General features: G+C 62.5%; 2 protein-coding genes across 5 annotated transcripts in view; both read left to right on the top strand.

Moving 5' to 3' along the window:
* The window catches only part of PER2 (period circadian regulator 2), a 35,014-nt gene extending 31,273 nt beyond the window's left edge, over positions 1–3,741 (top strand). For 2 of the 3 annotated variants that reach the window (XM_016144259.2, XM_016144258.2), the window contains exons 22-23: positions 433–583; positions 1,812–3,741. In XM_016144259.2, coding sequence (XP_015999745.2) covers positions 433–583; positions 1,812–1,961 — 301 coding nt within the window. In that variant the 3' untranslated portion in view covers positions 1,962–3,741. Of the gene's footprint in view, positions 1–432; positions 584–1,811 lie in introns of those variants that run through there. The other variant, XM_016144260.2, reaches the window with a different exon arrangement.
* A 3,970-nt stretch (positions 3,742–7,711) lies between these two features.
* Positions 7,712–9,502, top strand: HES6 (hes family bHLH transcription factor 6). Of its 2 annotated transcripts, none has more exons than XM_016144261.2 (4): positions 7,712–7,873; positions 7,959–8,045; positions 8,152–8,233; positions 8,462–9,502. In XM_016144261.2, exons 1-4 carry the CDS (start codon positions 7,790–7,792, stop codon positions 8,884–8,886), a joined length of 678 nt encoding a protein of 225 aa, XP_015999747.2. In that variant the 5' UTR covers positions 7,712–7,789; the 3' UTR covers positions 8,887–9,502. The 2 variants fall into 2 exon arrangements, with proteins under 2 accessions (XP_015999747.2, XP_015999748.2); XM_016144262.2 differs by having other exon boundaries at positions 8,152–8,193; positions 8,462–8,590.
* Positions 9,503–10,970: the final 1,468 nt, after the last annotated feature.

The following is a 10,970-nucleotide window of genomic DNA, read 5'->3' on the forward strand; positions in this document are numbered from 1 at the left end:
GAGGAGGATTGGTCACCCCTGAGGCTCAGACGGCCAGGCCGCTGGGTCGGGGGTCTGGCTCGTCCCCAGGGCAGCTTCAAGCTGGCCCGGGGCCAGTGGGAGGCAGGGAAGGCATTCCACCCGCAGCCCCCCTGGGAGACCCTCCCCGACTAACCATCCATGCAGAGCCTCTGCAGACACCTGGCGCCCCCGTCTGGTCTAAAGAAAAACTAACGTTGTGACTTGGATTGTCATCTTAATGGAAAAACCAGATTATTTACGAGAGAGATTTTTACCTTAAGCAGAGTAATCTGTTTTAAGTGAAAAGGCCACGTGCCTTAAACACAGTCACGCAGAATTCCGTCGTTAATGCCGAGCTGGTAGGGAACGAGTGTGCTCTTTACACGGAAGCCGCGAGCCCCGCTGACTGTCCTGTTTGTAAACGCCGTGAAGGGACCCAGAAGCCGTTCTGCAGGAGGACAGAGCGAGGCTGAAGCTGCTGCAGAGGCTGCAGCCCAGGTTCACGGAGCGCCAGAAGCAGGAGCTGCAGGAGGTGCACCCGTGGGTGCGCTCGGGCGGCCTGCCCGCGGCCGTGGACGTGGCGGTGAGCGCCCAGACCGCCCTCCCGCCCCTCCCCCCTCCCTGCCGTCCCAGTGCACTGGCCTCTGGCCGTGCCGACTGGCAGGCGGGCGTCCGCCCCCCACCGCCCGGGGTCCTCTTTCCTCGGACCCACGGCTCGCCCCGGATTGCACACGCTGCTGCGCTGGCTACACAGTGCGGCGCAGCAGGTGGCCCGAGCTCAGCTTCTTAGGCCGTGACCATCCCTCACCCCCCGCCGCTTCCGTGGGTCGGGAATTCGCGGGCAGCGTGGCCAGGTGGTTTTGGCGCGGTCTTTCCTGAGACCGAAGGCGGGGTGTTGGGGCCCCTGCCATCTGGAGGGCCCGCTCCCCGCGAGGCTCCCACCCATGCCTGTCAGGTCAGCGTTGGCCGTTGGCAGGCGGCCTCTGGGTCCCTGCGCCACGCAGACCTCTCCGTGGGCTGCTGGGCTGTCCTCAGGACGTGGCGGCGGCTTCCCCAGGACGGACAGGGAAGCCACACACGTCGCTTCCGGCACGTCCTCCTCGTGAGAGGCGAGCCACTCACTCCCGTCCCCCCTTACGGAGACGGCGGTGGGGCTCCAGCTTGAGAGGAAGGCGTGTCGAAGAATCTGGGGACCTGTTCCAGCCACCACAGTCACCCTTCCTGTGGCCTTCTCTGAATGTCCACTGTGAGGTTACGGACGTCCCCCACATTTCCCCACTTCCTGTCTTTCACACACTATGGGGCACTGCGCATTCCCTGTACTGTCCCCTCCACTGGGACATGGGTTTTTGTCTTTGTTCACTGCTGGCTCCCAGTGCTTAGAGCATGCCTGGGACGTGGCAGGGGCCTAACGCATAGTCGGGCAATGAGCAGATGAGGCCGGCACGTCATCCGTACCCCATTTTACAGATGACAAAACTGAGGCTGCAGAGGGCAGGTAACAACTCCCGGTCCCACAGGCAGAAAGCGGGAGCGGGCCCTCCAGAGAATAGAGGGTGAGCTGCCAGCCGAGCCTCCCCTTCTCCACGCAAAGCCGCCTCTCAGATAAGGACCTGACTTCCCTCAACCTTGGGGAGCTGAGTGTGGGGCCCCTCGGGAGCAGGTAGGGGTCCCACAGCTGAGCAGCACCCTTAGAGGCTGCTGGTCCCCCTCACAGCTAACACCTGGTCGCCTGCACCTCACTCAGGCTGGGCTGCATTTTTGTAATGAAGATCTCATTTTTGTGACTGATTTCATTTTTCTCTCTTAAGGAATGTGTTTACTGTGAAAGCAAGGGAAAAGGCGACATTTGTGTGCCATATGAGGAGGACAGCCCTGCTCTGGGACTTGGCGAAGTGGCAGGCACCGAAGAAGAGGAAAATGGACCCCCCTTGAGTCACAAAAACGGAGAGCAGACGTAACCCCCATCCCGCCCCATGGGAAGAGAGGACAGCGTCATGTTTGTTTCTAATGAAATAGCGGGTATACTTATGTTGGTTTATTCTTGTTTTAGACAAAAAAAAACCCAAAACATAGTTTTCTGAAGGGTGACTTAAAACTGTGGAGGATAGGAAGGGTTTGGGAAGAAATACATTTTTACATTTTAAAATATTGATGTGAACTTTGGGTTATGGGGAAGACAGCTTTCTTGTGACGTAAGCTGAGAAAGGCTGAACCCCCTTTGTGTCGGGGGGGCCGCACTGAGCCTCTGTCCGCCGCGCCAGTGTCCACGGGCCCCCAGTGGGGTGTCCCGAGGCATCACGGGCTGTGACCACATGCGGCTCAGCGGAGGGCACAGCCTCCCGGAGCTTTCCCAGGGCGCGTCTGCACAGGGGGCATCCTGTCCTCCCCGGGGCTGCTGCTCGTCTGCATTCCCCTCAGTCAGACCCGGCGGTGTAAAATCACGCCCAGCGGGGACCACAGCCCCTCCTAATCTTCTTTCTAATCGCGGCGCGCCCGTGGCGTGTGCGTGGTTCAGCACACCCGCAGCCTGACGCATCTTCGTGTGCGGTGACGGAGGCGAACGCTTGCTCCGCACTGAAGAAGCCTCGTGGTCCTGTGACCAGCGCGGCCCGCCGAGCACGGCTCGTGGACCCCCCCAGGCCGTGACCCCGCGTGGATAACACCGTCGTTGGTCCTGTCCCTGTGGTGGCTTCCGTCTGCAGCCCGGGCTCTGCTCCCTGCGCCCAGGCCCGTCGTGTTGGTCCTGCGGGCGACGCCCCCCCACCCCCGGCCGCGAGCCCGGCCCCGGGCTCAGGCCGCGGCCTCCCCGTCCATGGGCCCCGCCTCGCTCGGGGCAGCCTCCAGCCTCCGCGGCGATGTCCCCTAGTGTCGCCGGCACTTTGGCGTCCTTGGGACACGGGGGGCAGTGAGGCCAGTCTGCCCAGCTTTCTGCTGAACCTCATGCTGCATCGCACGCCCCAAAGACTGTTTGGGACGACGTTCCTGGTCCCTGGACTGAGGGAGAAGGTCCCACTGCTAAAGCGATGACTTAAGGCCGGACCGAGCGTGGGAACCGAAGGGGGCAGGTTTGTCCGCGCCCCGCGACGGAGAAGTGGCCGCTGGGACGGGCGACGGTGACGTCCGCTCGCGTCCAGCTGGTTTTCATCGCGACACCATCTCACGCCTGAATATTAATCCTGTTTTTACAAACTCGAACACAAGACGCCGTTGAAATGGATTTTTTCATTTACAAAGTAGCGTCGCGTCGAGCAGCGCGTGTGGCAGTGAGATGCTGCCTCCTGCCTCCGGCGTCACGTCGGTGACGGAGTGAACGAGAGTGAAGGTCACATTTTTGTCACTTAAACGAGCTGCCGAAACGTCCTCTGCTGTCTGAATGTTCGCCGCCAGCATCATCGCATTATTTATGAAGCTCGTCCGCTCGCGGCGCCGACGTCGCCGCGTTTGGTGAGGCTGTTTACACGGCGCCGCGCCCCGTCTTCTGCTGCTGGTGGTGTGCTTCCACGGGTATCATGACGACTCTCGATGTTACACTGAGCCTTCTTCTTCATCTGTTCCTAAGAAGAAATGTAAATAAGCTCTGGGTCGGTGCCGACCCGCCGAGCCTTGCCGGACAAGGGGTTTGTTCACGCGCAAACCGAGCTTTCTCCACCCAGTGCAGTATGTTTGTTCGACTGCTTGTGTCTTTTTATGACTTTTTTGCCTTTTAGAAAATTGGTAAATAAAGTAAGTATATTTTTATTGTATGTATTTTTAATGTAACAGAAGAAAAACTGAATAGGGATCAGAGATTTTCAAAAGACTAAAGAAAAACTCTAGAGGGTCTGCGTCAGGGACCCTGTCACAAGGCCCCCCGCCCCCGCCCCCGCTTGGCGCGCTGCCCGCTGGGCCCTCCCTGTCTGAGTGACACGTGCCTCTTCCCCCCGGGCGGCAGCTGCCGCTGTCCCTGCCCAGTGACCTTTCTGGGCATAAATCGAACCCTATGATCCGGCTCTCCCCCGGGCTTGGTCGCAGGTGGAGCGGGGCACTCCACTCAGCCCCTGGAGCTGCTCCCCGCTCTGTGGTGACCCCAGACACCTACTCTGTTCCCTTTGTGCACTCCCAAGGTTGTCACAATCTGGCCCCACCCCACCTGTCCAGCCCTTCCTTCCACAGTGGCGAGGTCATAAAGGACCATGGGGGTCAGAGCAGGGAGGCCGCGGCTGCTGGACGGAGCCCCCAGCCTTCCAGAGGCTCCCTGACTGGGAGGGAGGGCTTGACTCTGCCTCTTGGCCTGGCTGCCTGAACCCAAGCGACATGGGGATGGGGGGTGTTGGGGGGGGGACAGAAGGCAGAGTCCTTCCAGTGAGCACGGAGGCCTCTATGAACTGGCCCTACATGGCCAGATGTGGATGTTTCAATGAACTTCCGAGTCCCTTCGGGGACTCTCAATTGCATTTTTATTTACCACGTAATCCCAAGGGCACATCTCCCCTCCTTATTTACAAACTAAAAGATTCTCAGAGCCTCCTGGGCTGATGGCCTGCAAGGAGCCTACACACCCGCAGGCTGCCCAGTGCCTTTGTTCCCTGGGGATTTATAGCCTGCCACCCCTGCCGCTATCTGGTCCTCCTGTGTCCACCGCATCCCTGCCCAGCCTCTGCTGGCCTCTGTTCCTGGATCTGAGGGGACCAAAGGGCCCAAATGCTCAGGAAGTCTGCTTGGTGACCTTTGAAGGTAGGGGGACAAATGGCAGGAAGGGGGCCTGCTCGGGGAAGCCACACAAAGGAGGGAGTAGGGCTTGGCGGCCTCGAGACAGAGCAGCCGGGCTTCTGGGAGGAGGAGGCCAGGCCAGTCGGTCAGCCGGTGGGCCCGCCAAGGGAAACTGAGGCCGGCCTCAGGATGGGACCTCAGGCAACTTCCAGTCCAACCAAGGCACACGGCCCGCTCTGTCCTTGTGCTTTTCCCCAAAGACACTCGGTCACACGGAGGCACACCCCAGAACTTAATTTCGCCCTTTCGACTCTAAACGGCCTTCCTCAGCGCCCCCCAGCCCCCGGAGGACACGGCTGTGGTCCCGAGCCCTCCCTCACCTCCTCCTGACAAGTCTCACCCTTTCGACGTTACAGTCAACTGAGTAGCGGGCCCTGTACGCACAGTGAAGCCCTCCTTGCCTTCTCTAGAGGTCGATCCTAAACACCAACGCCCCCTGGACAGGGCCGTGACGGAGACAGTGGCTGCTGCGCCGGGCGCTGAGCTCACGCCGCTCTCCTTGGGCGCCGTCTCGTTTTCCCTGGAGCTCCTCGCGGCCTTTCGTCCTCCTGCGCGCATCCCTGGCCATCGTGCCCTCCACCGCCAACCCTCCGCACGCCATCCGGTCAGGTGTTCTGGTGGCCTCTTCCCCAAGGCCTGCCCCGGGGCCCCAGGGCCCTGTTCCGGCATGAACTGCCTGTGAGGGAGGACGTTCTAGAATGCCTGTTTGGCCTTGTGCAAGCAACATAACGGGTACCGAGAGGGTGTGGATCAGTACGAGAGCGCACTGGGAGTTTCTCCACATTGCCGCTGCTCAAAGGAATGCAAACTTAACCGTAGGTGCGTGTGCGCGCGCGCGCGTGTGTGTGTGTGTGTGTGTGGGCGCGCGTGTTGGGGCGGGGAGGGGGTGTCTCCTTCCCTGAGGTGATGTCTAAACGGCAAAAAAGAATAACGTTACCGGCCAACTTGGGGTCTACCACTCAAGCCCCCCTCTGTCACAGTAGAAGTGGGGGGGAAGGGCAGTTGGGTCTCAGAGCTTGTGAGGAGACTGAGGGACAGGCGGGAACCAGCAGGAGGGCCGCCCGGTGGGTTACAGGGCCAGGAGCTGGTGAGGACCTTCATCCTCTCGCTGACCTTGCCATACCTGCGCAGGTCCCTCCCGTGGGAGCCCAGAATGAACAGCCACCTGGAGGGGGCCAGATCCGTCCTCAGGGGGCAGGGGCGAGGCGCCTGGTGACAGTGCCTGTGACCTAGCCCCCCACCACTGCAGTCCCTGGGGGTCCCCTTCCTGTGCTGCCTCCCAGCCAGGCTCGGGACACACTGTGAGCTTCCCTACCCACCCGGTGCTTCTGCAAGACCAGGTTCGTGGGGTCCTGGGTCAGACCGTACCCCCAAGCAGAGAGGCTCACAGGCTGGAGGCTGCGGGCCAGACCTGACCACTTGAATCCAGGGTGAGCAGTGGGGGGCGGGGGTGGGGGTGCGGCGCTCCTGGGGGGCAGGTGCGCGCCCACCAAGCAGATGAATAGCAAAGCTGAGACCCAAACAGTGACAAAACGGCCCTTGAGGCGGGACCGGAGAGCGCCGGAGCGTGTTCCGGACCGAAGGCAAAAGCCAGAGGGCGTCTTGGCATTGCGGCTCTGCCCAGCTGCTTGGACGGACGCAGGCCCCTGGAACAGGGGTCTCCAGAGCGCTGCCCAAGGGCGCGGCCCCGCTGCCCACGCACCGCACCCATGGGGAGGCGGGGCCGGCAGATGGGCGGCTGCGGTGGGGGTGGCGGTCGTCTGGCGGACACAGACGCGCCCCCCGCCCGCCCGCGGGACAAAGCCGGCAGAGACAAAGGCGCGGCCAACACCTGTCGCTCTTGGCGAGGTCGCCGCTTTTCTGCTTTTCTCCGCTGAAGCCGCTGCAGCTGCCAACTGTCACGGGCATCAAGTTACGGGGTCCAGACGGCGGCCTCCGCGAGCCTGGCAGGGGGAGGGCTGGGAGGGAAGGGAGCCGAATGGGGATGCGGCTGGGGGACGCAGGAGACTGGCAGAGGGGGGCCAGGGCGGACGAGCAGGAGTGGGGACCAGGGAGGAGTGGGAGGTGGGAGGCAGCAAGGAGGGTGGGTGGGGGCGGGAACCAGGGGAAGGCGCGGGGGTGGCGGGGAGGCGGCCGGGGAAGGGAGGTCAAGGGGGACCGAATGCGTGAGGGGTATTAGGAGAAGATGGGGGAGTTCAGGGGGTGACAGAGATGATGGCCAGGAAAGAACAGGCAGCTTGAGGGGGGCGAGAGGTGGACAAGGGGAGGAAGAGCAGGGGTGGGGGGACGACCAGAGAGCCCGGAGGAGCAACGACGCCGGCCGGCCGCGAACCCCGCCCGCCGGGATCTCCGCGTAGGTGGCGGGCGGCCTGGAACTCCGCCGTTCCGACCCAAAGGTCCGCAAGACCCGCAGGGCGCCGCGCGCATGCTTCCGCTGCCGTGGGCCCGCACCTCTCCGGGGCTCCACAGCCACCCAGTGCAGACCCTGCAGGTCTGGAGACCGCGGACTTGACTGGCCCTGGCCCGCCTTCCCCGGACCTGGCACGCTCGCACACAGCGCTCCTCTCCGCAGGCAGCATCCGTGAACGAAGCAGGTGTGAACGAGCGAATGAGCAATGAGTAGAGGGATGCGCACAACTGACCTGGGCGCCTAGCTCAGGGTATGGAGGGAAACAAGCGCACCCCGAACCGCAGCTCTCTGGGGTCACCACCTCCTTGGGTGCCTCCCCCGCGGGGGTCGCGCGGAGGCCGAGCGGGGGCCACGCCCATCGGCCACGCCCCGCCAGCTGCCAGTCGACGCCGGCGGCGGGGCTAGACAAAGCCCACCGCTCCCATTGGCTGCGGCGCGCCTCCCGGCCGCCGGCTCCAAACACAGTTGGCCAATCGGTGCATTGAAATGTAAATAAGGCTCTATAAAAGGGGCGGGGCCGCCGTCGGCGGAAGAAGCGAGGAAACCGGGACCCTAGCGAGTCGGCAGGCGGCGAGGCCAGGGGCGCGGGCGCCTAGTGCGCTCGCGGCGCTCCGGACTGTGCGAGTCATGGCTCCGCTCCTCGCGTCTGGACGGCTCCGTGCCGGCCGGGAGGATGAGGACCGAGGCTGGGAGGCGCGGGGGGACCGTAAGGTGCGGGCCAGGGCCGCGGGCGGGCTTACAGGGGTCTGCGCGGCGCGCCCCGCGTTGCTAGGGCTCAGTCTTCGGCTTCCCGCAGGCCCGGAAGCCCCTGGTGGAGAAGAAGCGGCGCGCGCGGATCAACGAGAGCCTGCACGAGCTGCGACTGCTGCTGGCGGGCCCCGAGGTGAGGCCTGCAGGCGGGCGGGCGCCCAGGGGCTGCGGAGCGGGAGGCGGGTGGGCGGGTGCCCGGCCTCACCGTTCCGCCCCACCCGGCGCCCCCGCCAGCGCAGGTGCAGGCCAAGCTAGAGAACGCGGAGGTGTTGGAGCTGACGGTGCGGCGCGTGCAAGGAGCCCTGCGGGGCCGGGCGCGCGGTGAGTGGCGGAGGGGCGCGGGGAGCGTTCTCACAGCCCGCCCCCTGCCCGCGACCTAAGACTTCCCCGCGCGGCGCCCCTGTGCTGTCGGAGCCGAGGCTCCTCCCGGCCCCGGAGTAGGGCGCGCCCGTGCATCGCCTCGGTGAGCCCCGTCCCCGCGGGCCAGGACAGGGCAGTCCTGGTTCACCCGGCCGGGTGCGATTCTCTTTTCCCCATCCCCGCGCGCAGGGCGCGAACAGCTACAGGCGGAAGCGAGCGAGCGCTTCGCCGCTGGCTACATCCAATGCATGCATGAGGTGCACACGTTCGTGTCCACGTGCCAGGCCATCGACACCACCGTCGCCGCCGAGCTCCTGAACCACCTGCTGGAATCCATGCCGCTGCGCGAGGGCAGCAGCTTCCGGGATCTGCTGGAGGACGCCCTGGCTGGGCCTCCCGGAGCCGCTAGGCGAAGCGGCTGGCTCACGGGAGGGGCCCTGGCGTCCCCGCTACCCAGCCCTCCGGGCCCCGGGGACGACATGTACTCCGACCTGGAAGAGGCCCTCGAGGCTGAACCAAGCCGCGCCCTTGCAGAGGGGCCAGACTCGGTCCCCGGGGCCCTGAGCAGCCTGACAACTGCCCGGGGCCCCCAGAGCGTCTGGAGACCTTGGTGACCAATGCCAGCTGAGGGCCTGCGGGGCTGGGCCTGGCCTCCTCGTGCTCTAGTCACTCCTCGCTGAGTTCTGGATGTGGGCCAGATCCCGGATGTCCCCCAGGCCCGCCCCTACTCTCTCCAGTGGGCACCAGTCCAGCAGCCCTTGGATGCCCAGCCAGGCTCCTAGCCCTGTTCCTTAAAGGAGTAACTTTTATGGACCCATGGCCCGGCGGGGGGAGGGTGGGAGCCACAAAGGGCAGGAAGGATCCCACAGAGCTACCAGGGCTAGCTGGGGTTCGCCTGTCCCAGCCTTCTCAGGCTCTGTGTGGGTTGGGGGCAGGGGGGCCAGAGGTGACCAGAGTGGTGCTGAGCCTCTCCTCCTTCCTGAGCACTGGTGTCCCCGCAGAGGGAGACCTCAGGCCCTGGCAGCCTTGTCCTGAGTAGAAGTTTGAACTTGCCACTTCAGCCAGGACACAGGGGAGGCAGGTGCAGCATTGCACACAGCTGTGGGAGAGACTTCCCATATATCTTGCATTTAGCACACTTGAGTTTGTGTATCAGGTTATCATCGAACGTTCCAACCTATTAAATAAAGGATGTTGGAGAGTTAGTTATCCTTTTGAAGTATTACTAAATGATGTGTCATTAATGTGGCAAAAGTATGAATACTAAATTAAGCACATTTTCCTGTGTCTAATGCCAGGGGGCATTTTTAAAGCCTCTCACCCTTTGTCAGCAAAGCGCGTAGTGTGATGGCGGTGGTGATGGCTCACCATGGCACGTCTCAGAGCCTGCAGTGCTTCCTCTCCCGATGGGCTTCGCCTGCGGGTCCTCGGGGCTGGCCCGCTTCCCCTGGGACTGTGTGCGGCCTGGAGATGAATGTCATCATGCAGGCTTTGTCTGCAGAGTAACCAAACAGGGCAATAGTCCGCCCTGGACCGCTCTGCTTCCTGCTTCCTGAGTTCCCGGGAATAAAGGAATGCCTAAATCCCAGCCACATGGTTTGCAAGTTTCTTACAGAGACGCAACCTATGTCAGGATCCATGAGCATGATGTCAGTCTACTTGTGTTAGGTTGTCACTTTTCTGGACTGAAGAGGGAGTTTCCACCAGTGCCAGTGACCTCAGGGACAAGGAGACCCACGCAGTTCATAGCTTGAAGTGGAAGCGCCATGGCTGCAGGCGACTTGGACTGGAGGTCGACCCGGGCCCAGGAGGTCAGAAGCCTTGCAAGGAGACTGACGGCATAGGCAGCTGGGCCGTGGGGAGACTGCCCCCCTCTGGCTGGGTTGGGGCCTGCAGCTCATGTGATCAGTGGACAGCAGTGACTGTCACAGGCAGCCCAGCCTCAGCTGCTCCAGGACCCCAAAGCAGCTTGTTCTCACTTTGGATGGGTAGGGCCTAGGCCCAGGGGGAGGTGTGACACTTTAGGACTGACACCTGGGTCCCCTCTCTCGTTGTGCCTTTGCTTGGAGAACGTCTTTTCCCAAGAGCCCTCTTACGAAAGCCCCCAGGCAGGTCCTGGCCGCCAGGCGTGTTTCACGCCGGCTCCCCCGATTCAATCTTAGATCTCGGTCACCGGGCTCTAGCCTGATGAACCTTAATTTTTAGCGACAGGATGAGTCGATCAAGGGGTAAAGAAGGGGAGGCAGGTCCATAAGACAGGACCCAAGAGGATGGAAACGATACTCCTGGGATTATTTTAATTGCCCCAGAGATGGTTATAGGATGTGTCTACAGGGACACAGATGAATAGTCCCACCTGTGAGACCGCGGTCCCCTGTGGCTCCCAGCAGCACCCAAAGGTCACTGTGGTGAACTCCCGTGCCATTGGAACAACTCCACACCCACGCTGCCATCCTGCTCTGCATTCGCCTTCTGCGATTGCCATAAATTGCCACAAATTTGGTGGTTTAAAGCACCACAAATGTGTTCTCTCGCAGTTCTGCAGGTTAGAAGTCTGATGCAGGATTCACTAGGCTAAAACCAAGCCTCCTTTCCGGAGGATTCAAGGTGACTCCATTTACTTTCTTTGTTCTGCTTCAGAGGCTGCCCGCAGCCCTTGGCTGGTGGCCCCTTCTTCCGCCTTCAAAGCCAGCAACAT

The sequence above is a fragment of the Rousettus aegyptiacus genome, unplaced genomic scaffold (genome assembly GCF_014176215.1).
Source record: "Rousettus aegyptiacus isolate mRouAeg1 unplaced genomic scaffold, mRouAeg1.p scaffold_m13_p_2, whole genome shotgun sequence".
Classification (NCBI taxonomy): domain Eukaryota; kingdom Metazoa; phylum Chordata; class Mammalia; order Chiroptera; family Pteropodidae; genus Rousettus; species Rousettus aegyptiacus.

What these genes read in the sequence shown, in the direction of transcription:
- HES6 (XM_016144261.2), top strand. Translation starts at nt 7,790, where the DNA reads ATGGCTCCGCTCCTCGCGTCTGGACGGCTCCGTGCCGGCCGGGAGGAT. An exon ending in AGGCGCGGGGGGACCGTAAG is followed by an intron (nt 7,874 to 7,958) that starts GTGCGGGCCAGG and finishes GGCTTCCCGCAG; the next exon opens with GCCCGGAAGCCCCTGGTGGA. An exon ending in TGCTGCTGGCGGGCCCCGAG is followed by an intron (nt 8,046 to 8,151) that starts GTGAGGCCTGCA and finishes CCGCCAGCGCAG; the next exon opens with GTGCAGGCCAAGCTAGAGAA.